At 39.6% G+C, this 26,706-nt stretch overlaps 3 protein-coding genes across 5 annotated transcripts; 2 read left to right on the top strand and 1 right to left on the bottom strand.

Annotated features, from left to right (window-relative positions):
- The first annotated feature begins 1,526 nt into the window (after positions 1 to 1,526).
- On the top strand, positions 1,527 to 8,504 carry LOC110155675 (visual system homeobox 2-like). The gene is made up of 5 exons (XM_020919830.2): positions 1,527 to 4,336; positions 4,737 to 4,821; positions 5,009 to 5,132; positions 6,860 to 7,040; positions 7,902 to 8,504. Exons 1-5 carry the CDS (start codon positions 3,931 to 3,933, stop codon positions 8,207 to 8,209), a joined length of 1,104 nt encoding a protein of 367 aa, XP_020775489.1. The 5' UTR covers positions 1,527 to 3,930; the 3' UTR covers positions 8,210 to 8,504.
- Positions 8,505 to 8,865: 361 nt separating this feature from the next.
- acss1 (acyl-CoA synthetase short chain family member 1) lies at positions 8,866 to 19,319 on the top strand. The gene is made up of 14 exons (XM_020919619.2): positions 8,866 to 9,281; positions 9,790 to 9,886; positions 10,579 to 10,778; positions 12,827 to 13,002; positions 13,429 to 13,581; positions 13,667 to 13,814; positions 14,150 to 14,287; positions 14,733 to 14,825; positions 17,416 to 17,528; positions 18,153 to 18,279; positions 18,348 to 18,475; positions 18,590 to 18,653; positions 18,767 to 18,888; positions 18,955 to 19,319. Exons 1-14 carry the CDS (start codon positions 8,981 to 8,983, stop codon positions 19,120 to 19,122), a joined length of 2,028 nt encoding a protein of 675 aa, XP_020775278.1. The 5' UTR covers positions 8,866 to 8,980; the 3' UTR covers positions 19,123 to 19,319.
- abcd4 (ATP-binding cassette, sub-family D (ALD), member 4) lies at positions 13,290 to 26,262 on the bottom strand. Of its 3 annotated transcripts, XM_055149663.1 has the most exons (20): positions 26,031 to 26,262; positions 25,660 to 25,778; positions 25,153 to 25,280; positions 24,878 to 25,017; positions 24,124 to 24,240; positions 23,528 to 23,653; positions 23,261 to 23,311; positions 23,026 to 23,120; positions 22,634 to 22,755; positions 22,018 to 22,109; positions 21,830 to 21,919; positions 20,959 to 21,164; positions 20,778 to 20,869; positions 20,605 to 20,641; positions 20,479 to 20,528; positions 20,339 to 20,391; positions 20,183 to 20,259; positions 19,783 to 19,898; positions 19,556 to 19,688; positions 13,290 to 15,009 (listed from the first exon to the last, which is right to left on the bottom strand). In XM_055149663.1, exons 1-19 carry the CDS (start codon positions 26,069 to 26,071, stop codon positions 19,602 to 19,604), a joined length of 1,839 nt encoding a protein of 612 aa, XP_055005638.1. In that variant the 5' UTR covers positions 26,072 to 26,262; the 3' UTR covers positions 13,290 to 15,009; positions 19,556 to 19,601. The 3 variants fall into 3 exon arrangements, with proteins under 3 accessions (XP_055005638.1, XP_020775291.2, XP_055005639.1); XM_020919632.2 differs by lacking the exon at positions 13,290 to 15,009 and having other exon boundaries at positions 19,134 to 19,688; XM_055149664.1 differs by lacking the exons at positions 13,290 to 15,009; positions 26,031 to 26,262 and having other exon boundaries at positions 19,134 to 19,688; positions 25,153 to 25,275.
- Positions 26,263 to 26,706: the final 444 nt, after the last annotated feature.

Below are 26,706 nucleotides of genomic sequence, written 5' to 3'. Positions count from 1 at the left end.
ATCAGCTAATTGTGATTTAAATTACTTGTTGGTAATATCAAACCTGGTAGATTTTATTTGTAAAAGAGCTATCTAAAAGTATCTCAAATTATGTTTCTGAATAAATTGTAACAAAATAAGTTAAAATCTCTGAACATATGGTTGTAATGGCACATGGGCAAATACAGTAATTGAAGTGAACTGCATAACATGGATATTGTTGTTGCAATGTATTATGTGTGTTAATAGGAAAAACACTATATTGTTCAGGCAGTGACACATTCTTGGACATAGTAGAAGCCACAACACTAGAAACCATAATGCATTGCTGCGCATCAAACAAACAGCCCCTGAACACAAGAGTGAGCAGCGATTGTTAAGTTGCACTTTTGATCCAAAGTGAGTTTGCTAGCTGTGCTGTTCTCATGGCGCTAACACAATGGCCTGTGTATGGGAGCTGCCTGGTGGCATTGCTTAATTAGGCGAACAGTTGATTCATTTGCACTAATTGACAGCTAATTAAAGGAGTGAGGGCACATCGGAGTGACGTCCTGTGAGTGGTGGGACATGCTCTTGTGAAATGTGGTGTCTTCAGAAAACCACCTGCTGCAGACTATTGCACACACACATATGGCAAGTGTCTGGACAGGGCTGCTGTGGAAACGTATACAGAGCTCGACTGGAGGCAGCTGCTTGGAGTTTTCTCTCTGTGCTGCAAGAAATGAAAGTGAAGCTCTCATAAGAACCATGTTGTTTAGCTCTTACTCTAATAAAGGCTCTTAAACCTTATTTTTCATGCAAATTTTAAAATGACTGTCAGTTAGAAGACATTAAGGCCCATTGATTACATCCGTTGATTTTATTGATTTGGTCCTCTCCTTATTCATGTCAGGAGCCGTGGGCACTAGCTTCAGCCTGTAGTGACCTGACACAGAACAACTCCAACATTCATTTACTATGAGCTTGTCTTTAGAAGCTATTATATATTGGGTATTTCTGAATATTTCTAATGTTTGTTTCTACACCAACAAAATGTGTCCTTAAATGCTACATAGTAAATGCAGGATTTATGCCTGACAAATTGTCTGTCCAGTAAATGAACTTGATATGACTTTTAAGAATTCAATAATGTACATGTAAAAGTAACAGAATGACCTGTATGATGCTGGACAGAGTAACTTGATGGTGGCTGACTGTCATCCATGTTTGGGACCCTGTCGAAGAACATTACTCCAGAACATTTAAAGTTTGGGGTCAACCAGTTAAGGTTTGGAGTGAGTGCTTTCCTCACCGTAGGAGTCCTGCAGGCCTGTCCTCTCTGTCTGCTGCTATCCATGTGAATGCCCCTAAAATAAGGACAATTAGGGGCTTATTAAGGTCCAGGGCGCTGTAGTTCACGGGGCGTCTGCTCTGCCCCATCTCCAAACAGTCGGGGGCATTGTCTCACCTAATTATGCTGAGGTGGTGGGCCCCTTTTTGTGTTGTTGCTTCTGCCATGCCTGTCCGGTTCCCTTCTCCATCGAAACCACTAACTCTTGTCCATCACAGAGGTCTGCTAATTAGACAAGAAACAAGCCCAAGTAATTATGTCAATTCTCGTTATAAGTAAAACCACATACAGGACTATCATTCAATCCAGTTTAAAAGTTTAGGGGAGGGGCCTCTCTCTCCCCCACTTTTCCCAGTGAAACATCTGCACATGCTACAGGGGAATGTGGCACGCTCGGCGAACTTCAGAGCACAAACCGATGCACTCATACAGAAATGGAGACTATAGAACGGCACTGGCATGAAGTTATTGCCCTAATTAATGCTTTGTGAAGCCAGAGCAAACAGTTGAATCGTCAGCGGCACATTGTTCAACTGTGGGAGCTGCTTTTGTTTCTGCACCTTAATAGGATGTTTTGATCAACGGCTGTTTGGTGACCCAGCTCTCTCCTGAAAGGCCAAGCTCTGGGAAATGGCAATTAGCTAGATTAGAGGAGCCATTTGTAGAGCACACACAAAGACAGATACGGCAGAGTGAGAGTGTGGGGCAGCTTATGATCATCTCAAATCAGTTACCAAGTGCCACCAGTCAACAGTAACACGTCTTCTGTGGAGCATGCTAAATATGTAACATTTTGTGTTTTGGCCCTATTGTTTTTTGTTTTTTGTTGTTGTTTTTTTCCCCACAAAGAAGGATGCAGCCACTACTCCCCTATTTTAAATGGAGTGTTTTAGTACAGATATTAGAATCTTGCTACAAGCTTTGAACAAGTTGCTCATTCTCAAATCAATACATGTAGGTTTTACCCAAGGCCATGCCAATAGTTATAGCCTGGTTATTTTATTTTTATGTGGAAACATAAAATACATATCTTCTTTCTTTCTTATTCATATTATGTCATTATTACATTATATAGAAATGTATGTGTGTATGTATGTATGTATTATTTTATTATTAAGATGGAAAGCAATGTCTTCCCAGTCCACATTTGTTCCGTGTGGATGCAGGCGGCTCGTTGTGCGTTTTGCGGCAAACAACAAAGGCCCAATTGAGTGACGTGGCACGCTTTACCCCTCGATCTTACGCGAGATACGGCTTTAAACCTGCTGTGACCCACTCCACTCGTACCCTATCTACATCTACCCCTCCCTACGCGTGCGCGCCCGGCCCATTGAGGAGGCCCTATCTAAGCGTCCGCTCATCTCCATAAACTCTTCCTTTCCCCTCGGCGTCATTGTGCGTCCACATGTCCAAGCCTAAAGTGTGCCCCAAATTATCCCCGAATGATTTTAACACAACAATAATGGATTAATGGCTGATTAGAGGGCGTATGGATCGAAGTAAGCAGCCGTGTTGTTAAAGTTAAGTGAGTTTAAATTAGCGCTAAACCAGACTAGAGTTGATTTCCCTTGGCGTCTGTGCGTCCGGTCAATTTTTTTTTTTTTTTTACCAAGAATGTAATCACGATACATCAGCTATATATCCAGGGTTATTATGAAGTAAACAGGGTTGAAATTAAATCAACAACTCGCCATGGTTTCTTCAGCTATATAGTGGCCCTATAAGTTGCCAAAACAAATCTGTAGGAGATAATGTCCCGTCTCATGTCGTTTGTCCCAGTGTTAGCGACTTGTCTGGCGCTTAATTGCCCCTAATGTGCCCTAAATACAGAAAAGTAGGACATTGTACTCAACACATATTGTGAATAATCATAAAGAAGCTTAATAACTATTAACAGATGCAGCGGGGGTCCGGAGACAAAACACGCAGCCTAATTAGAATATGGTAATCACCCTGAGTGTGGGAGGCTGGGCCCTGCACCAGGTCCAACGATCGATCAAACGAGCAACAGAGCGCGCCATAACCAACTACAAGTGATATATTGATTAAAGTTATAGAAGCATACATGTCTACATAACCACCAAGTGACAATGGGCTATTAAGATGTCTGTAGCGTGTTACCCTATGTGCCTGAAACACTGAATAGGCTACAGATTATTGTTGAGAACAATACACGAAATTTAATCAAATAAATGCAAGGTTTGCCTCAATTTTCTGTGGTCAGATCAGGAGCCTTGTTTTGTGTTTCTGTTTTTGTTGATATGTAAAACAGCTTTGGTTTGAATTTAGTAGAGATTATTCCAGACAGATGTTATGGCTCAGAGTCGGGCACTAAGATCTACAAACAGAGCAAACTTAAAGATAATGGACCACCTCATTTATCGACAGTAGGCTACTTTTCAACTGAAATGATTGGTTATTCCCTTATGGTTTGGACGAACACGGGATGATGTGATGATGATAATCGCTGCTGAAGTTGGCGCGCCTCGGGCTGTGATTGGCTGCAGCCTGACGCCTGTTGAATAAAAGCCAGAGGCAAGCGCCGCACTGACACCAGCACTGTCCAGACAGGACCTGTCCGATCTAAACTCTGAACCACTCTCACTGTGCACTGTCCCGGGATGACGGGCAAAGACGGAGCGGTGTTGTCGGACGCTGAAAACAAGGAGAGGAGCACAAGTCACTGTGGGATGGCGCACGCGGGGCAGCAGCCCGCTGCGTGGAAACTGGGCCCAGCTGTGCCGAGGCGCACGGGCTTTGGGATTCAGGAGCTGCTTGGTCTCAACAAGGAGACGCCCGCCACACCGAGGCGACCCCTCGAGACGCTTCCGCACCGAGCACACGCGCTGGTAGCGCGAGGGCCGCTGGGCCCCGGGCCGCTGCTGCTGGGGCCCGACGGAATCCACTCTTTTTATCGCCAACCCGCCTTCCTAGAGGCGCTGTCTGAGGCACAGCACGCGCACCTGCCACCGCTGCACAGAGACGCGCACGTGGATCCGCACTTGGACCCGCGCTCCTCCAGCTCAGGTCAGCATTTGAGTCTTTATTAAAAAAAAAATTATAATAATTTTTAAAAAATGCATGTAATTGGAGAATTATATAGGATATTTTGGCTATAACGGGCCTTCACCTACACGGCTCTGGGTTTAAAAGACAAGGACAGTTTTGCTGCGCTTAGTTGCATTAATGTTACACATTTTCCTGAAGACAACATATAACATACAACATAAAGCCAGATTTTTCCCAAATGATTGTGAGTAGGCTCCTTCTCTTCATATTTATTAGTCAATGCATAATGGAGCACTTAGGCCTTCTTCTGTGTCTGGCCTAGTATATAATACAGATAATAAATAATTGCATACAGGAATGCCTACATTTTTACATAATTATCAAATAAGACTTTCATTTCAATTTGCTATTTGTACAGATTCGGATGACATGAGCATCTCCGGAGATAAGAAATTTAAGTCATCAATGAGTCAAAACAAGAAACGGAAGAAAAGACGACACAGGTAAGAAAAATAAATTTTAAATAAATACTAAAATTAATTTAAAATAATACAATGTGTCCTGAATGTGGAATTTTATACAATAAAAATTCAGGTAAATAACAGCCAGTCAGGCAACAGCTTAATGATAAGTGTTTATTCCAAGAGAGGGCAAATTTCTAATAAAATATTACATACTTGGATTGTCCAGGACCATCTTCACGTCATACCAGCTGGAGGAACTGGAGAAAGCATTTAATGAAGCTCACTATCCAGACGTTTATGCTCGGGAGATGCTCTCAATGAAGACAGAGCTGCCAGAGGACCGTATCCAGGTTGGACACTGAAACACTTCACACAGGATACATTAGTCAACACTAACAGAATAAAACAAACAAACTGAAAACAGAGGCCTATGTGTAAGAAATAAATAAAATAGAATGTTTATTTATTTAGGTTCCATCACAGTACCTGTTTTTCTCAGTTTCATAAATACTACAGAAGCGCACAATGCCAATTAAAAATACATACATTAAAATAATATTAATAATGATAATAATCATTATTATGATAATTATAATAATTATATTAACAAATCAATGTTTCAATATGAAAATTAAGAAGAATTCCGGCAAAATATGCAGACTTGCAAAAGGAGATAAAAGAACCAAAACTATATTTTTTGGTTTACAAAATATTTTATAACATTGAATAAGTGGATAGAGGTTTTTGGTTATTCAAATGAGCCTTGACAGAAGGAAAACCATAAGGAAAGAATTTTAGTAGAGGACTGTGTATCTTTTAATCTAAAACAGAAGACATATAATTTACTGCATAGTCAACAACTGCATGCGAGACAGGAAAGAAGGCCTTTTTTAGTGTGACTTTGCAGTACAGTTGTATTGATGCTTGAAATATGTCGAGCTCTTAACAGGTCAGCTGTTTGCAGATGAATCTAAACAGAGTATAGTTCACTGAAAACCTCTCGCACAAGAAGAAGTCAAACTGTGTAAGTGTAATTAGTTAATTGAGAAGAACTTTTCACCTGGCTCCTCTTGGATAGGATAAGCACAGAATGAATTAGCGCAGGTCCGAGCAGTTTAATTTCCCGTGGTATTTCACCGCCTGTCTCTCATCGATCAGCTGTGGAAATTAACTTATTTCAATCAGCCTCTGTGCCCTGGGGGTCACCGCTCACTCACGCTGCCGCTGTCACAAAGCATGATTGCTCATCTGAGGCCCATCTTTTTATGAGATGGAGGCTATCATCAGAGCTATGTACCTGAATAGCTTTTCCGCTACAGAGTGTTTTTAATTCCACACACACACAGCAGGAACCAATCCCAGCAATCTCATCCTGCCTCCTCCGCCATTTTAGGATGCTCATTTTTCCTGTTTGGCTCATCCATATTCACGAGCTGGCGGAGGGTGTTACAAGGTCTGGCAAATCAATTTAGGATCTACACAAGGCGCAGGAGAATGCACCAGCACATGTTCACTCACACACACACACATACACACACATGCACACACACACACACACCAGTGGTTATGGACTGCTCATAAAATTCACTAGAAAAATGTCAACTTTCCTGCAACAGCTGTACATTTTAAAAATGTGAAAAGTTAATAATCAATGATAAACCATTTACTGTATTCAGTAAAAACATTCAGCAATGTCTTCTTTCTTTATAACAGTTGGTATTTTGTAGAAGCATTCTTTTATTTTGTTTACTCCTTTAAATTTACCACAACTAAATGATCTACCTTCTTGTAAATTGCATTGTTTGATTTAGTTTTTTCACTGAGCTTGGGAGTGGTTAAAAGAACCGCCCCTCTGGCCATCTATGTCTGGAATATAGATAAGATAAGAAACTATGAAGTAGAAATCTTCATTTGACTACTGAGATATGCTAGCTCTCCAGTAGATGTCATTGTAACTCTTTCTTCTATGAAAAGTTACTAGATGTTACAAGCTGAAAGATCAATTCAAATGCATTTTCACAGGATACATGTATATTATCTTGTATTTATGATCTTTTTCTTTGTGATGTGTGGGCAGGTGTGGTTCCAGAATCGCAGAGCCAAATGGAGAAAGAGGGAGAAGTGTTGGGGGCGCAGCAGCGTTATGGCAGAGTACGGTCTTTATGGGGCTATGGTCAGACACTCAATCCCACTGCCAGAGTCCATCCTGAAATCAGCCAAAGACGGCATCACAGAATCATATGCACCATGGTTACTAGGTACTTTTTGTTTGTTTTATGTTTTGACACATTTAAAAATAAGTAGATAATGTAACTTAAATAAATGTAACATAAGCAGATTATTATGAGTCTGATTAATAGGCCGGGCATAGGACCATGTGGAAAAAAGATAGCATTCCTTAACTCCCTGCATGATATGTAAGAGTTATTTAAAGCACTTTTTGAGCACTTTTTGGCACAGAAAAGTGAAGAGCGTAAGGAGCCAATGAAAGTGTGCCCTTGTCAATGAGAGGTGACAGTCAATGGTGTGTAAATCCCACTTCATCAGGACAGATTAGGCTAAATCTCCTTTCTGCCACATGTCAATTGATTTGTATAAATCAATTAGGCTGCTCTGAGTCAAGATTCCTTTACCAATATACTCTCTATCTGCTCACTATGGAGGTCTGACTTGAAGATCTACTCACAGTCTGTACTAAAAAATAAAGCACTTTAAAATATTATTATCTTTTGCTTTAGTTGAAATAAAAGTTTTTTTTCACTGCCACCACTAGTACCGCTATTACATTAAATGTGTTATATTAAAAGTACTGCAACTGTTTAGACCATACTGAAAATCTTCTCTCAAGTCTTCCCAGAACAAAATAACAGAAAATTCTATTAGTAAGAGGTATTCTATTACTAAGAGGTATTCTCAAGTAAATTACCTGCAACGATCTACCACTCCTTAGTATGACAACATTCAAACTGCCAATATGATGCAATATAATGTAAAAAAAAACAATTCAGTGTGTGCTAATGACACACTAATGACTTAATGAGTAAAGATGATGAAGTAAACTTGCACAATAATGGAAACCAATATTCAAAGTGGTTAACGTTTATGTCACTGCTCTTCAGGTATGCACAAGAAGTCTGTTGAGACTACTCACTCCTCTCCAAGCAAAACCTGCAGCACAATACTTCCCCCTGTACAGGACAAGGTGGAGGACAAAGCAACAGAGGAGGACAAGGAAAAGTGGACAAAGGACACTGTCTTGGACTTTTCCAAAGAAGAGATGAGAGAGAACAGTATTGCAGTTCTGAGGGCCAAGGCACTTGAACATAATGCCAAGATACTTTCGAAAGTCCCAGATAAAAAGCATAAAGATGAGGAGGAGGAGGAGGAGGCGATGAAGGAGGAGACAGAGGCGAAAAAGACAAATTAAAGACATTTAATGTTGCCAAATAAAGGGACATATTTGGCAAAATGGCCCAGCTGACACACTCCTGGAAAAGGCCTAAACTCTACAGTATGTTACTTAATTGCTAATGAAGAACAATTTCCCACCACACCTTTGTTCCAGAGGTGCTACAGGCCATTTGAACTATGACCTTTGAACCCTGATTATGTATGATACCTGCAGACCTCATCAACACTGACACTACTGCTGCCATTTGTTGCACATGATGTAAATAAAGCTAGTACCATGTTATCACTGTGTAGCTTATCAAATATGTGTTTGTCTCCTTACGATTGTAAATGTAGGCAAATAAAATCGCATCAACTGTAACGAATCTATTCATTGCACCACGTGACATTCCTCCCACATCAGCCGGTCTGAAGAACTTTTGGGGGTTGGGGGCGGGTTTCCCTGCGGATGGATTTCAAGATATGGTGAAAGCTCAAAAAGTATGTAAAACGCACTAGACAGTTCGGAGAAATTGAGAATAAACTGTGGACGCAAGAGTGATAGTAAGTTACTGATGTGTTGTTGCGTAAAAGTGCGCATTCCGTACACCCGTAGATTCCAGTAAAGAGCGCAACAAGGGCTGGCACTTGTGTGCGAACCCGCCCCACGCATCACCCCCACTGCGCTTCCTCTCTTATAGTTTCGGTTGGGGTTTTATTCTTCACTTCAGTCTTCCTCCGCTCAGTTACAGCCCCGATAAAGCATCATATAGCCTAATAAGGATTTCGTGAGATACTTGCTGGCGTTATGTGGCTGCGGTGCACTTCGAGACGCCTGCTAACTTGTTTTCGTGTGTTAAAGCACAGGCGTCTAAATGCGTCGTCTTGGAGCAGTAACGTAGCTACTGCTATGCCCGAAGCTCTGGGCTTTCAGGGAGTCACGGACCACGCCACGCTCCACGACTTCTCCCTCACGCACAATGACAGTTTTTGGGAAGCTATGGCCAAGCAAAGACTCACCTGGATCAGCGACTATTCCAAGGTGCAGGACTGCGACCTGAGACGAGGCAAAGTCAACTGGTTTGTGGGAGGAAAGCTTAACGTGTCTGGTAGGTTTGGATAAACAACATCAAAAGTGTTAACCAAACAGAACTCGAGAAAGCACACAGATGAAATTACTTGCATTCAGTATTGGTGACACCATCTTTTAATTCAAACCACGTCGTATTATTTCAGGCTCTTTTCTTGTATAGTGGCTGGCTTTTCAGTTTGGTTTCACAGAGGCTTATTGTGATGCAAAACATGTGCCACCAGCATTAATGTTACCACCTCTTGGCCAAAAACAAACTTGGGACCCCTATCTGTTTAAATTCTAAATCTGGAAATAAAATGGACACTGTTATATTTTTAGTAGGTCTCCAGGTTCTACTGGTCTAATAAGTTGGTGAGTGGTAGTTTAGTTGAGTTAGTAGCCTACAGGAGTTTGGAGAAGCGAACAGCAGCACTGATCTGTCACTGTACAAACAAGCTGATAAAACAAAACCCTAATGTGTGCATATATCAGTCACATTTACTGTTGGGTTCACATTCTTGTTTATGGTCTGTTTGTGTGGTCAGTGAACTGCCTGGACCGTCATGTACTCACCTGTCCTGACAAAGTGGCCCTCATCTGGGAGAGAGACGAGCCGGGGTCAGAGGTCAAAGTCACGTACAGGTCAGTGCGGGATCACTGTTCAGGTCTTTCCCTCACCTCATGAAGAAGAGAATATTTCAGAGTGGAGATAATGCAGTTGTAAAAGGACCTATAAAGTGAGAAAACAAAGAACTTGACCTTGAGTTTACAATGATATGTAGCAAGTTGTCAAAACTGTCACTCTTGCCCTACTTGTAATATCAGAAAATACGAGACAGACTTTTATAGACCCTTTAAAAGTTTGTAAATAAAATTCTGAAATGGAGGAAACTGAATTTGGAGAAACTACAGAATATCACAGTAAGTAAAATAAGTTTGTGTGTTTGCGTGCGTGTGCAAATTATAACAACATATGAGTGAAACCAGAGCCTGGTTTAGAGATGTTTACATTTGTATTTGACATTATTTGCTTAAATAATAGATAGATGATACACTTTTTTCTTTTAAGTTTTACTGGACAACAGCTCACAGAAATGTTTACCCCATGGTAATTTATCTACAGATATACTGAATACACAAATAATACATTTTGCAAAACTCAAAAACAATATCGAGATAGCAGTAAATGGTATTTTTTCAACCCTTTGTAATAGAAAAGTAAAAATGTTTGTTATTCATTTTGTTATAAAGATAGCACTAGCATTTCGATCTTATGTCTATTAATCTTTGTCAGTGTGTTATGTGTGTTTATTAACTGTGCATAATGCTTTTAGGGAGTTGTTGGAAATGACATGTCGTCTTGGCAACCTGCTGCGACGTCGTGGGGTAAAGAAAGGAGACTGTGTGACCATCTACATGCCCCCCTGCCCCCTGGCCGTAGCCTCCATGTTGGCGTGTGCACGGATCGGCGCCGCACATAACGTGGTGTTTGCAGGATTCAGCTCAGACTCTTTGGCGGAGCGCATTAGAGACGGTGAGGACAGAGATAAATAATATTACAGCACTTAAAGGTTGTATGGATGATTTTTTATTTTTTTTTGTTTCAAGTTGTCAATGATAGCATTATAGAGGTGCAGTAGCCTTGTAATTATGATGACCAAAAAAAAGAGAATAAAAATTCATCAACTCTGGACGTGGTGGGGCCAGCTAAACATTTGCCTATAGATAACGACACTGCCTCGTTATCTGTTAGCTGACAGGCTGTCAATCAATCTCCCTACGTTTCTAGCGTAACTGACTTGCCTGCGCGCCGCCGGTACGTGGTTTACGTACGCCTGTCACGCAGTCCACAGACGCAAGACGCACAGACGCTGTTTACTCCACCAACGCAACAGTTCTTAGCGGCTTTTTTTGACCTATATCTTCCTCGCAGTTAGCACAAAGTTTGTTGCAATGGCAGACAAGAATCCAGGAGCAGTTAGCCGCAAAAGAAAGTCCGTTTTTGAGGTCGCTGAAAGAAGAAGACAAGGGGAAAAGCAGCGAAGCCAAACTAAGGTGATTCTTGAAGATTCATTCCAGCGATGGCGCGACTGAAGCAGACGCAGGGTCTAAAGACTGACGCACTGGTCCACAAATTACTCCTGGACAAGTAACTTCTGCTTATTATGAAAACATACTTTATTTCCAAGAGCTAGTCAAACGTTTTTCAGGACACGAAAGCGATATCCTATGTCTGAAAACGTAATTTTCAAGGCAAAGAAAGAGTCCGCTTGCTGCTGCGTGTTGTAGCTAGTTCATTCGCACTGAATCTGCAGCCTTCTCTGCACAACTTTCCTGCTCCTGTCCCCGCTGCCCGTTCCGCTCTTCCCCCTGCTCCTCACTTCTCCGGGCACGGAATCTCCGTGCACCGCTCCCCTCTCCTCTCTCCTCTCCTCTCTCCCCGCTCCGCTCTTCTCCCTGCTCCTCACTTCTCGTCCGCGAACGAAATGTCCGCGCACCCGCTCCCCCCGCTCCTCACTTCTCCGCCTTGCCTAACCAACACTGTAGTTAGTTGTTTACAAGTCATGTGCAGCGCACCGGCTGTAAACAAACCTGTTTCTGGCGTAAGGAGGAGGCGGGAGGAGGCGTTTTTACGTAGGGAGCTGTAGGGGAGGGGGGGTGGTTTCACGCATGCGCAACATTTGAAAAAGGACAAACAGTCGCTGGATTTCTCGTTCCTTGGAAAATCCTCTATACAACCTTTAATGTTTTTAATAATGTACTAAACAATAGGCTTTATACTCAATACCAATTTTGATACTGAAAAGATGCTCTTTATGTTACCATGTGGCCTTACAGTAGTTTTGATAAAGTTTAAACCCATTAATATGATTTTCTTCCAATACTTACTCAAATGAGTATCTAGTTTTGGCATTAATTAGTATCTGATTTTTTTATACTTTTCACAATCTACACTTTTCATTTCAAAAGCATAAACCACCAAATACATAAGCAAATCACTTCAAATGAGTTGCTGTTCACTAGGGATGTCACAATAACTGAAATATCCTGATATCGTTCTCACAATAATATCATGGACCATCACAATATATCGAATTACAAGTCTTTTTGCTTAAATTGAGAGTTATGGTGCAGTAATAGTTAAAAAAAGACAGAGGGAACAACATAGACCATGATCCTTTGCTCCATTTCAGTGTAGACTACATGAAGAAATAATAGTTCTAAGCACTTTTAACTCTTAGTTCTTTGGATTAAGTCTTGTCAAGGCAATTTAAGAGGAAAAAGTAGCATATTAACAGTTTTGTTAACCTCCACAAAATATCGCAATAAATATACCATGAGATGTATATCGTGAAAATATCGTCCCGAGAGATTAGGATATTGTTACATCCCTAATCGTGAGCCTCCCCACCATATCGTGAGCTTTCCCACGATATTGCAATAAATGTCATACCGTGAGGTTCATACGTAACGATATCGTATCGTGAGACTTGGAAATCATTACCCTCCTACTGTTTACATAACAAAGCTGGCTGTACCGCCATTATTATACGTGTTTTATTTCTTGTCTATTGTTTCCAGCCAACTCCAGTACAGTGATCACAGTGAACCAGGGGGTCCGAGGGGGAAAGATGATAGACCTGAAGAAGACAGTGGATGAAGCTGTAGACACCTGTCCAAATGTTCGACAGGTGTTCATCGCCATGAGAACAGAGACTCCGGTTGCTATGAACAACAGGGACGTCGCTATGGAAGAGGTGAGATAGTTGTACATAAATTGATTAGATTCTGAGGTAACTTTTGTTTATTAATCAATCACTGGCTATGGCTACGTGCACTCCAGAAAGTTCACCCATTTCTAATTTCTAGAGATTATTGAAATGGCCTGTACATCTGATTTCTTTTTGATTGTCCACAAATCTGCAAGAAAAATATGCAAACTAAAGAAAGAGAAAAAGATTCAAGTAGTTATTTTAATATACTTTGTACTTTGTTTTTCAAATACAACAGTTAATCTAAAACACACTGACTGAATGACACCAGGTATTTTTGATTATGAGTGTTGTATTTTGCATCTAAAAACACCAAGAATCAGGTCTAAATATTGAGTACCCATTGACAATACACTTGTTATTACATTTAGTTTATTAAAACTTTGTACTTCCAATGTGCTCTCTTTGCAGGAGATGATGCAGGAGGATGTGGTCTGTGAACCCGCTGTTATGGACAGTGAAGATGTTTTATTTATGCTTTACACATCAGGCAGCACTGGCAAACCTAAAGGACTCGTCCACACTCAGGCTGGATACCTCCTTTACACCTCATTAACACACAAGGTAATATAACACCACAGCATTTGAATGAAAATCTGAAGTAAATATATAATTAATTCATATTTTCTAACTGTGTTCTCATCTCCAGTATGTTTTTGATTACCATGATGGAGATGTGTTTGGTTGTGTGGCTGATATTGGCTGGATAACCGGACATAGTTACTGTGTCTACGGGCCTCTGGCAAATGGAGGAACTACTGTTTTGTTTGAAAGCACTCCTGTTTATCCAAACCCAGGTATGAAGGATTATGTAACAGCCTGCAGCATTATGTAATATTAGAAAAACAGTATAATATTTCAAGGTTAATAGTCTGAACGTATGCCTGCCCTCAGCTCAGCAGGGACCTCTTTTTACTGTTTACACTTAACACTGAACCTGACAGTGCCCCCCCATTATCCTCCAAAATGAGTAGCTTCTGTAAACACAGTTATCTTTAATGTCAACATTAGCTTAGTATTGTTCTTTATACATTTTAGAGAAACACTTTTATTGGGAAGTCTTTATATTGCACTGTAAAATACTCAAATGCAATATTGTACTGTAATTGTCTTAACTCTGTTTCACTATCAGGAAGATACTGGGAGATGGTTGAGCGACTACAGATTAACCAGTTTTATGGAGCTCCAACAGCCATCCGCCTGCTGCTCAAGTACGGAGACCAATGGGTGCACAAATACGACCGCTCCTCCCTCAAAACACTGGGCTCTGGTATGTCAATAGTAACATTCATCACATGCACATGTACAAAAGGGATATCTACAATTATGCATAAACATATTCATAGAGTGGACTAACACTGACCTGATACAATGTGCAGAGTGTATTTATACCTGTCATGTTATGTAGCTGTTTGACCAAGGCCCTTTTAGTGCCTCACACAGTCACACATGGAGTAGCTCGGGGTCAGGGAACGTCTTTGGTCCAAAGACACACCTGTTTTAACAGTTCAAGTACACGCACACATTCACACACACACACGCATACACACACGCAAGTGCTCACATGTTCTTATGGTAAACTGGACATGAAACCCAGTTTGACCCTCCTGTAGTTGATCAGTTATTCTACTCACTAGACTTATGTTTGATCTTATCAGAGATTTAACATGATCAGAATCTCATCTGCTGTGTGCTGCCTCTGCCTTTTCCTCTAGTGGGCGAGCCAATCAACAGAGAAGCCTGGGAGTGGTACCACAAGGTGGTGGGTGATGGTCGCTGCCCCATAGTAGATACATGGTGGCAAACAGGTATGTGCAATTATTAGATAACAAATACTTCATTTATATTAACACTACTAGCACCATGTACTTTCACTCATAATCTAACTTTTCCAATCTGGACACTCCCAAGTGAAGTTTCACTTTTGCAGCTCAAACAGCCACGTCAGCAGCTTCCCAGTGTCCAGCTCTGAGGCTGTGCTCCACTGCATCCCTGAAACAAAACACAGTTATGTAAGATTGTGGCTGCTTTAGTCACCGCCCTCTGCACACATAGACAATAGAAAATACACACAACTACACACATTCCAGTGGAGTCCAAAGTGAACACAGATGTTTTCCTCCCAGACCTCAAGAAGCCCAGAGTAACTCAAGCAGAACTGAGTACATTTTCATATTGCTACCACTAAAATGTATACATACTAGCAATAGATGGTTAAACATTTTACACACTATTAATACTCAACATAATCTACTAATGACTACCTTGTTGGAGTACTGGCATATTTGGTCTAAATTAATTTTCAGGCATTTAAAACATATTGGCATGCAGTGTTTACCTTTGGTGGAGCTTATCATCATTGTTTGAATAGAGCTGATATTTCTGATGAATCTTAGATGAACCCAACACAGTGGCTCTAAATGAGATTTAGTAATGACCAAATGGGACAAAGCTGCATAATTACCATACGAATGGCATATAAGTCGATAATTAATTGATAATAATTAAACATCATGCCTGGAAACCACACAGATACACCATGACCCAAATACTTCAGTCAGAAGGATTATGTTGTTGTGCTGCTTTCCTGGACTGTGATTCCCATTAGGACTAAGTGGCATTATTCATAATTGTCATTTGGTTGATCTGGGAACAAGTAGCCTGTTTAGAGACTGAATTAGATTCTGATCCACTGTTGGCACTCGGCCGCCATGTTGAATTACCCAGTAGTGAGAAACTGAAAGAAACTGAAACATGTGGTGTTTTAGAGGGATGATTATAACAATATTGACACTTTATCTAACAGTGACTTCTACAGAGAAAAGTTAGAGAGAAAGTTGGAGAATGGATTTTTGTTGCTAGTACTTTTGTGCTGTTATCTGTTATGCCCTACTTTATACCAGCCTCTGCTCAGATCCATCAGATTAACCACTCCCGCAGCCTGGACAGACCTAATAACATTTAATTTACTTAATATGGCAGTAATTCCTAAAGCTACATCTGTACAGTGAAAGAGACTTATGCTAATCAGATTTTGCATTTCAGTTTCCATTTTTATGTCATATAAAACACACAGCTAACGGTTTGACCAGGAGGAGTGGGTTTGGTGTTATCTCTTCAGACTGCTCCTGCAATGTGTTACAACTTGATTAACCAAAACTGGTTTAGTCAGGACATTGCTAAGGGCATTGCAGTTTCAGACGTATTACCAACACAAAGTATCTTATTTTATGGATTCATATAATTCATACATTTATGGGAGCCTGTACGTTAATAGACAGAATGTATAATGCGAAATTGTCAGAGCCAGTCAGGAATTGATCTTACAACAGACAAGCAATTTGCCTAGTGTTGTGAGTACGGCTAGATGATACTGACCAAAAATAATATACCAAAATGTTAATAGATATTCCAGATAAGAATCATCCAATCATACTTTTGAAATCCATCAGAAATACTATACAATGCCAGGTTCATTACTGCACAGGTACTGAAAAATCTGTAAAAACTGTAGAACTGTAGTAGGCATAAATAGCCTTATACAGAACAGTCTTATTATAAACTTCATATTGTAATTTTTCTTTACTAAAAACAAGTATTTCTAAATTCTTCTGTATATGATGTATCACTACGTCTAACTGTGACGTAACTGTATCTGTAACCTAACCCCTGGGCCAGTGGTTCTCAAACTTTTTACACCAAGTATCACCTTAGAGAAGATTTGGCTTTCCAAGTGCTACCAGGTCCATAACAGGATTAGGTCCAGGTCTATTCTAGAGCTAAACCTACATCATTGCTACAGTAGTTATAATGCAAAAGAGAACCAAAGAGTGCATTTAAATGACATTAAATTGAATAAATATTAGAAATATTTGCAAAATTACTGTGAACTATGACCTGCCTGTGCTCGAGGGTCTTTACAAATGTAGACTTTTAAACCAAGCCCTTCAGCTCATACACAACCCCTCTGGCCTCCTGCAGAGACATGTTTGAGCGTTTGCCCTCCAGGAAAAGGAATTGCTCCTTTAAATATCAGACTTCTCACTGCTAAAAGCTTCTTCTCCCAAGCTGTTTGAACAATGCACTTTGAACTTTGTAACGTAATATTTTGGCCACTTAATCTTATATTTTTTTTTATTTCACAGTGTCATGTCATCTGTAATGATTGTCTATTCATGTGGTTGTTTTTAATGTCTCATGGTGCACTTTGGCCTTGTGTTCCATGTGTTTTTAACTGCAAATGGCAAATAAACTAAGGTAACCTAACCTAAGTGTAGAGGGCTTTGTGTGCCACCATAACAAGCTTGCGTACGAGTTTAAGAAAGATGCCCTAGACCATCATGCAGAGCCTCATTCTTATTGTTTCATCTTTTCTCCATTTGCTTGTTCTTGTTTCAGAGACAGGTGGCATCTGCATTGCACCGCGGCCATCAGATCCGGACGCTGAGATTGTCCCAGGAATGGCCATGAGACCCTTCTTTGGCATCAAGCCAGTGCTCATAGACAATGAGGTACAGTCCACACCCCTGTACTTTCACATGTGTGGAATCCAGGCTAAACTCTATGGGAACAGGGGTCAGATTAGGATTAGGAGAGTCGCACCAGCTGTGGCACTTTTGATACCAGCCGCCCCCCCGTGTCCTGCCAAACTCTCCACAAACACGATACCAACTGATACCAGCATTTTCCTTAAAACAAAGTGAACATGTGAACTCATCCAAGTAACTTAGATTAATACATTTTATATTAACCCTGCAGCAACACTGGATTAACTAAAGTGGAAACAGGATGAGACTTTCACTTTCAACAATGGCTAGTAAACAATCAAGGCCTTAAATGTGACCATCTTGAACTGATATCAGATCTTATGCATCTTTCTGGATGAAGCCTAAAGTCCAATTGCCATATTAGTGTTGATTCATCTGTAAGTGGGACATTGCCTCAGATGAGCTCCTAAAATGCACAGATTGTGGAGACAGTTGGAGAGGGGCACTGATCTTTTTTGGCTCAAACTCAACCTTTTCAACAATACTAGTCCTTGTATAAAAGCCACCCAACCAAACCCATTGATTTGAATTTTGTCAAAGACTTCACTGTTTCATCCAGCTTTTAATATTGTACCATGATCTGTTAAGGGAAAGGAGTTGACGTCTAAAAGTGCATCTGGAGCTCTGTGTCTGGCTCAGCCTTGGCCTGGTATGGCCCGAACTATTCACAACAACCACCAGAGGTTCATAGAGACGTACTGCCAGCCCTTCCCTGGTAAAAGACTTGATGATTTGGTTGTTTATAGATTTTTATAGTTCATCTAATTAGTTTATGTTTTACAGGGTACTTCTTTACAGGAGATGGGGCCAGTCGAACTGAAGAGGGTTACTATCAGATCACTGGTCGATTAGATGATGTCATTAACATCAGTGGACACAGAATTGGGACAGCAGAAATAGAGGATGTTGTGGTAAGATTTCAATACTGATGATATTCCATTTAAATTCATCCAACAGTGTCTGTGTTCCTTCAGATTTTGTTGCATTAGATACTTGTGTGACAAACTTGTGGTCTGTATTTGCAGAATCACTGTCCTGCTGTGGCTGAGTCAGCGGTCATTGGTTACGCACATGACATAAAAGGGGAAGGTGAGAAATGACCCTGACCTCTGAAAAAGCAGAACGTTTTATTCATATGAAACTGTAAATGTGTAACTATAATTATGAAAGGCCTCATTTCACCTGTCCTTCTTTCCGGTCAGGGGTGTATGCTTTTGTGGTGCTGAAAAAAGGAGTCGACATTACAGAGGCCAAATTACACCAACAGCTCAAAGGCAGCGTATCAAAGTCTATAGCCAAATACGCCTGTCCAGACTACATTCAGGTAAGCATTAAAATTCAATGTTTTCAAAGTCATTGTTATGTAATTATGTAATGTGTTTTGTTTTAGGTTGCTACACGCTTGCCCAAAACGCGCTCGGGTAAGATAATGCGCCGTGTGCTGCGTAAAGTGGTAGAGAACGACTTGAATGGGCTGGGAGACCTGAGCACACTGGATGATCCCACTGCAGTTCAGGAGATCATCCAGGGACACCGGGCTCTGTGCAATAAACCATAACCACAAGTGTCTTAAAAATACAGATGTTTTAATATTTTTCTGAGATGATGAAACAGTGCAAATAAAATTCCAGACAATATTGTATGTCATGTAAAAAACCTTAGATTAACTTAAAATGTATTATACTTTTTTGTACAATTAACAAATTATTTTAGATATTTGTAATAAATGTAAACACTACCATTAAGGCCTGATAATGTTTCAATGTGCTTTTCTCATCCTCTTTCAGATTGAACTCACTAGATAAAGCATATATCGACTCAATAACTAATTATAATTATACCTCAGGCACATTTCCTTATTATTGTAGGCCTATAGTTTGATGTGAAGTCATCTAAAATCCAGCAATACCAGGTCAAGTGTTAGTAGGTTCGTGACATTTGTTGACTTTAAAATATATTTATAAAAGTACAGTAACTAAAATATACAGTACATGTGTTTTTGTCCCATCCTTCATAGAGTAGCGGCTTGTGTGATGGTCATAGTGCCTCTGAAAGGGTGCCTTCTCTCAGATTAGTTAACTCCCAGCGGCCACCTCCACACAGTTTCAGTTGGACATCGTGATACTTCAAAACAAAAACAAACCCCATGAATGACGCCCATAATAAGATAAACCTTTAATATTATATTATGAGATGGTCCTGTAGGAATGAAATGTACCTTTTCAAGGCTGCTACGGTGTCCCAGACTGACCAGTGTCATCCCAAGCTGTTTACATAGGCGATACACCTGAGCCTCTGCCTCCTCTGTCAATGCACTAGTGGCTTCATCCAATACTGGAAAAGAATATAGCATTAACAAACTTGTCTCCGTGGAGATGTTATTGCTTTATCTGTAATGCTCCACAGTATAGCAGTAGAGTAGGTGATGTCACTCCTCCAAGTTACAAGTCAGCTTTGTTTTTCATATGCGACATAGATACATTTAATGCTATACTGTGGAACATTCTAGGCAAGCAACAATCTCCATAGGAATAAGAAGTTGGCAGAAAAGTTACATAGTGCTCCTTTAATGTTTATAATATATTACTTGAATATGGGTGTTTTGTAAGATAACATACTTGCATATTTAGGTTGTAAGTAGAACAGCCGTGCAAAGCTGAGGCGCTGCATTTCACCAGGGGACAGCACATCATACCTACAGAGAAAAAGTATTTGTTGAACAAGTTCAAAATCAGCACAAATGGCAAAACTTTATTAAGAGGTATTTCTTGTACCAGTTCCAGTCGACCTTCTCATCCAGGCCACCTGTTCTCTTCACGAGACTGGACTAGAGCACAGTGAAAAATACTCACACTGTAATAAGGTCAATAACAAACAAGTACCACTATATTACATTCAATATGGCTTCACATACCACTCCAGCCAATTCTAGGAATTTTATTATTCTGTCATCATCCACTGACCCTGAGGGGCAAAGGTTTTTAATCAGACAGACATAAAAATATATTGTTATTTTTTCTTTTCACAATGTATGTGATACCTGATACAGGGTAGATATCCTTGAGTGGGTAAATCACCTAGAGGAAAAAGTTAAATGACTATATAGTGCAACTGCAGCTTAAAATTTTTTTTTCTATTGCTTGATAGTTGTAATCATAAGAAAATAAATATGTTGTTTACATCCTTTACATGTAAAACACAAATACTACACACCTGTTCTCGCAGTGTTCCATCAGTCAAGTACGGTTTTTGAGGCAGAAAAAGTGTTCCTCTGGGTCCGAAACATGTCGTCATGTGAACAAAGCCTAAACATTAAACATTGCAACACAGTTAATAAGCCTCTGTCTTTAAGACTGTCAGCGTTAACTGAAGCATCAGAGTATTGACCGCTCACCACTTTCTGCCTCCCAGAGCCGGTTGAGGACCCTGAGTAGTGATGTTTTTCCGGTTCCTGTGTTGCCCACCACGAGGAGATGTTCGCCTTGACTGATTTTCAGACTCAGGTCTTCCACGAGCAGCTCCTCTGAGTATGGAGACTTATAAGAGAGATGGTCCAGTATGAAAGCTGTATCCACAGGGCCGCCATGGACATTAAAGTCACTGTGAAAGGAGACATCAAATCACAAATCTAACTGTTGCAATAGTCTCAATACCATTAGACCAATGATGACACTTTTTTTTTTTTTTTTTAACATCGCCATGAAGATTGTGCATTGCCTGAAATCTATAAAAGAACATGAAAGTAAACTTAATCTTGTCTATCTCCATGGAATCTAGCAGGTAATGTTTATGGAGAAGCCCACTTACAGTAAGAATTAATGTTTTTAAATATGTATTTTTAGCAATAAAAACACCTGTAATGGATTAATGCAAGATAGATAAGTTAAATGTCATATTGCAATAAATCTCAGACAAATCGATTACATCTCCATGGAGTTATACAGGTGCTGAACCTCTATTAGAAAAGTTGCATAGTGCATCTTTATAGTGGATTAATGAAAATACAAAAAAAACTGCTTAAGTACATGTGTTAGAATACACATAGGGTTCATCTTGTTGATATTTAGTTAAAATGTTTATTTAGAATATTTTATAAACAATATCTAAAATAAAATGATGTTACAAGTGGCATTTTAATACTTTTCTTCAGCACAATAAAGTAATTGTAATCTGCTTTAATTCCTCATATTAATTCTATGACTCTGCTACTCTTGTCCAGGTGATTCCCACAGTCTCTGCAGAATACATTAACATGTGATACAAACCTGTCAAAGTCGTAGCTCTCCCCTGACGCGGGGTCGTAGTCGCACTGTTTACGGAGGATGTCGTCCATTACTTCTCTGAGCTCCCCGATCCTGAACACACACATTCAGTGAGAAAATGAGATGCCATGAAACGCGCCGTGGCGATCATCCGTCTCCGTGGAAGAGGACTTGGGTATGCAGCGTGATACCTGTGGGTGTATCCTGCCACATCGGACAGAGTGGTTGACAGGTCTATTAGCTGTGTGAAGCCATTTATCAAGTAGATGCACACAAAGGCGTTCTGAATATAAACAAGAAGAGGAAGCAGAGGAGATATTAAAACTAAAAAGCAAAAGACTTAATACATATAGAGAAGGCAACTACATAGGAAATCAAAAACAGCATATCAATCACATTTATTACAAAATCTAAGAAAATGGTCATCTCCTACACAGAACATTTTATAAGAAGTTTAAAGCACAATACTGGATCCACATATGGTATGCCTCACAACATCTGCAGGATTCTCAAAAGCTTTGCTGCCACCTACTGGACAAATAGTAGGTGACATTTTGAAAGGAGAACGAGCTAAGTGGCCGAAGTATTCATGTACTTTTTATATTACTGAAGTATACGTAGTGATTTTATGGATATAATATGGTATTTGTTATGTTAAAAAATAGAACTGACTCATTAAAGATACCATTAACAATTCTGGAGCAGAACAAAATACATAAATGTAAAATGCAGTGATTTTTATTTAAATATTTATTTAAATATATGATTATTTATTTTACTGAAAACAATTACAAAAACACTACCCACCTTACTAATGAGTGCACTGAGTTCTCCAGGAGTGAGGCCGTCATAAACTCCAGTGAAGATGGGAATAGCGATTATAATGTAGCTGAGGAATCCTCCCAGGTAGTCAAAGGTGTTTACTCCAACTGAGACAGGACAGAGTTTAATATTGTTAATCAATGATGAACCAAGATACTCCAGTCACATCTCAAGCCAATGTTCAGATTGTGTTGGTGTCATTAATGTCTAATTAGATCTGTTAGGACTGTAACATTAACTGTAATTCAATCAGAATCACTATGTTGCGGTTAGGACTTAGGATCAACCTAAATCACTACGCCAAATTAATTCATGATGACTGCAAATGACTGCAAACAACAAGAACAATGACTGTGTTAAAAGGTGATGGTTCTTACTGTAAAGCAAGAGCTCTTTGTTGATCAGACTTCTTTGAGTATGTAGCAGAGCCTGCAACCTTCGGTCGGTCCTCATGTGCTCTACTTTACCAGCTCTGAAACAGACACAAAGCATTGAATCTGCCATGTAACAAGTAGAGATAAGATTTTGAAAAGTTTCAAATGTGTGGTTGATCAGTGAAATAAATGCTATGTCTGTGGTTTGAGTCACTGCAGTGTTGTTGTTTGAGCAGACCTGTAAAAAGCTGCCGACTCTGCGTTGACTCGGATCTGCATGTGCTTAAATCTGCAAAAAAAGAAGTTGATAAAAAGAATCTTTGCTGCAATTTCCTGAAACTTTGTCCATGATTGCCAAAACATAATGGTATGACATTGCATTAATATCCTGTTTGACTTCCTAATTTTGTTTAGGTCAGGAAGAAGATACGACGTCAAAACAAATTACCTTGGTTGAGAAATTATTTAAAATTATGACATGACAATTTTTACAATCCAGACTTACCTGAAGTCTCCCTCCAGTTTTTCTTGCTCAAAAAGTGTAGACACAATTGGTCCCATGAGAGTTTTATTGGCAAACGTCCCAATCACAAAGTAACCAAAAATACTCACAGGACCGATCCAACCTGTGCTGTAAGTGAGGAAAACCTTTGTCAACACACCAATCACAGGCAGGAGCCACGCATGAAAACTAAAATAATATCTAGAAATAGTATTGGCTATTGGCCTTAAATCTCCCCCAGACGCTGATATTTTGTTTTTTGTTTGCCTGCCTACTGCCTAAAGAATCCACATAAAACATTATATGAACACTTTAATGTGAAGAGATAATTGCACCAAACATGAGGACACAAATTTCTTAAAGGTTTATGGTAAACGGAGGCTGTAGGTGAGTTTTTAGTCAATTTAAATTACAGAATTTGGGGAAAATAATCATCTCTGCCCAAAAATATTGGCACAACTAATCAGGCATCAGTTGCTATGGGTTTATTTCCAATATGTTTAAAACCCTCATTGGTCATTATCCAATATTATCATTTGAATTTAAAATAATGATGTGGTATTATAATTAAATTGAAGATACTGTAACTGCTTGCCCACCTGTAAAAGCAGTGATAGGTGTAGTAACCCAGTGTAAATGGTGAAACTATGAGACGACTGGCCATCGAGCTCATCTGTTTACACAGTCTCTCTGCATCCTGACTGATGCGCTGATCTCTGAGAAAACAAACAAAACTATTAAAGAATACCATAATATATACAGTAGGTTAGAGATAACACACTCTGTAACCATCACTAAATACATTGGTGCTGCCAGGGACGGTTCTAGGGGTGGGGCCAAGGGGCCTTGGCCTCTAATCTGATTGGCCCCTGAAGTGCCCCTGTTCTGTCAATCAACTGAAGAGAAGAACAACTGGAGGATTCAATTAAATCACTGATGCAATTCCATCTGCTAAACTCTTGGCACTAGTAAACCTATTACATCAGTATAACTTGGGAGAAGAAACAGACCTGTGGGGGGCTTTTTTTACTGTCTATGCTTGTATTTACAGCGTACTGAATTAATTATTTGTGTGCTTGGAAGTACCCTGTACTTGGCCCCTGAATGTAACATGTGGCCCCTTAATGGCCTCTGTTTCAGAAAAATCATAGAACCGCCACTGGGTGCTGCAGTTGATTTGTTCAGCTTTAGACAGAAATAGCTGTCCTTTATATATAGCTTTACATTATATATTATATTTGTTATTACTGGTTAAGTGCTAAACAGGTAAGAAGAAACATGGGGTTAGACATGGAAAGTAAAGTATTTGTTGCGAATCTAAAAACTACAGGGACGTACTATGAACACACTTACGGGTTGTCAATGTCCTCTCGAAGAACATTGAGGGTGTAATAAACCCGCCCCTGGAAATAGGACGAGTGGAGATCTTCTGTGAGCGTCTTCCTCCAGCTCAAATACATCAGACTGCAGATGTATTGATCTATACTTTTTAACTGCAACAAGACAAGTGTCAAGTAATATATTTGGTTACTAAGTAAATCAGGTAATAAAATGGAGTGAGGTCAAGCTGATACAGCATTATTCTGTAGAATACATGCAAATGAATATGGGAGTGAATTACAACTTACTGTAGAGTTAAGTAAAATAAGAACCATGGCTTTCCCAACCAAACTCTTGAAGCCTGAATAGTCTTTATCTCCCAGCACAAAGTAAAAGTGGCTTGGGAGGATTCCCACCTGGTAAATGATCAGCTGCTCTGAAAGGAACAAAAGATACCGTTACTGCAATGAGCAGAAACTTGTAAAATGCCAGAGATTTAAAGCTAAAGGTCAAGACAAAAAAGTACAACTTATAGTGGTGGTAGAAGTAGTAGAAATATAGTACTACGCAGTACTGAAGTATAGTACTGAATTACAGGATGACAATAAAACAATGAGTTGCTTACAATATGCAGCAAAAATGTGTAGTCATAGATTGCTTCTATTTCTATATAGCATGTTCGCTTGTTGCATCACATATATACACAAACATCACATTGAGCCCTAACCTTTTTTCTAAATAAATCAGACTTTGATATGTTTGTCAAGATGCTTTAATTTTTTTTAGTGGTAAGTTTCTAATTCAATCAGAGTTACCTGCCAGAGTGACTCCGAGCAGTGTCCCAAACATGAGCACACTTTGGCTGGTCCATGAGGGGAACAGCACCCTCTGGATGCTGCAGAACCTCTGTACAAACCTCCAGTCTAGCTTGGGCCTGGGCACACATAAACACAAACAAGCATTCCTAAACTATGAAACACTACTGCAGTGCACTGTGGGTGAGTTAGGTTGGTCTTGCGTTACAACTAAAACACAATAGCAGAACTTGTTTCATAATGTAACAGGGTGGTAATACAGTTAGCGTGTCACTTATAAACTTGTCAAACTTCTAAAACCATCAACAAACAGAAGTATAAACCTGTGATATTGGTCAAGAAATACGTCAAATAAGTAATAGTCTTCTTACCTTTTAGAGCCTCTGACACCTGATTTCCCCATGCCGGGCATTTTTTTGTATAAAACTAGCGACAGGATATAACAGCGAACATGAAAATGTTCAGCAGTTGTAAACGTGAGCGAGAATTACGCATATGTAAAACATCTAACAAAAAGAAGATCAACATAAAATCGCCACCTTCCACAGCCAAGACTACTCTCTCCGACTAAAGTCCTACAGCCCTGATGTCTTGTGTGTTTTGGTAAAGGTGGAAAAAAACGCCGGATATCCGCTTTGGTTAGAGGGTCTTTTCAAAATAAAAGCAGTTCAGACTTTTACAACATGGGTCTATTGAAATACCGATTTATGCTTCTTTCTTTACTCAGTTACACCAATGATAAACACAAAAAACACACAAAAAACAAACAAACAAATGAATAAACAAAATCCCTTTTTGTCATTGAATAATTTATTTTTATTGTTTACAAGTTTGTGCAAAGGACACAGTCCTTTAAGTTATTCAATTTAATTACAACAATTTTACCTCTTCTTTAGAGACATAAATATCCAATACTCAAGAACAAATACTTCAACGATATCATTAAAAAACATTATTAGAGCATAACAATAAGAAATTACAAATACAACATATAGATAAATACTTAGTCAGTGGTTTGAATACAGCAGTAATTATACAATAATAAAT

The sequence above is a fragment of the Boleophthalmus pectinirostris genome, unplaced genomic scaffold, assembly GCF_026225935.1.
Source record: "Boleophthalmus pectinirostris isolate CB_2022bp ecotype Guang Dong unplaced genomic scaffold, ASM2622593v1 HiC_scaffold_13, whole genome shotgun sequence".
Taxonomy (NCBI): domain Eukaryota; kingdom Metazoa; phylum Chordata; class Actinopteri; order Gobiiformes; family Gobiidae; genus Boleophthalmus; species Boleophthalmus pectinirostris.
Note: the sequence above shows the minus strand (reverse complement) of the source record. Positions and strands in the feature narration are given on the sequence as shown.

What these genes read in the sequence shown, in the direction of transcription:
- LOC110155675 (XM_020919830.2), top strand. Translation starts at nt 3,931, where the DNA reads ATGACGGGCAAAGACGGAGCGGTGTTGTCGGACGCTGAAAACAAGGAG. An exon ending in CGGAAGAAAAGACGACACAG is followed by an intron (nt 4,822 to 5,008) that starts GTAAGAAAAATA and finishes TGGATTGTCCAG; the next exon opens with GACCATCTTCACGTCATACC. An exon ending in ATATGCACCATGGTTACTAG is followed by an intron (nt 7,041 to 7,901) that starts GTACTTTTTGTT and finishes ACTGCTCTTCAG; the next exon opens with GTATGCACAAGAAGTCTGTT.
- acss1 (XM_020919619.2), top strand. Translation starts at nt 8,981, where the DNA reads ATGTGGCTGCGGTGCACTTCGAGACGCCTGCTAACTTGTTTTCGTGTG. An exon ending in ACACCTCATTAACACACAAG is followed by an intron (nt 13,582 to 13,666) that starts GTAATATAACAC and finishes TCTCATCTCCAG; the next exon opens with TATGTTTTTGATTACCATGA. An exon ending in CAGTGCTCATAGACAATGAG is followed by an intron (nt 17,529 to 18,152) that starts GTACAGTCCACA and finishes TGATCTGTTAAG; the next exon opens with GGAAAGGAGTTGACGTCTAA.
- abcd4 (XM_055149663.1), bottom strand. Translation starts at nt 26,071, where the DNA reads ATGCCCGGCATGGGGAAATCAGGTGTCAGAGGCTCTAAAAG. An exon ending in TTATTTTACTTAACTCTACA is followed by an intron (nt 25,018 to 25,152) that starts GTAAGTTGTAAT and finishes GTCTTGTTGCAG; the next exon opens with TTAAAAAGTATAGATCAATA. An exon ending in GAGAAGGTCGACTGGAACTG is followed by an intron (nt 20,260 to 20,338) that starts GTACAAGAAATA and finishes TTTTCTCTGTAG; the next exon opens with GTATGATGTGCTGTCCCCTG.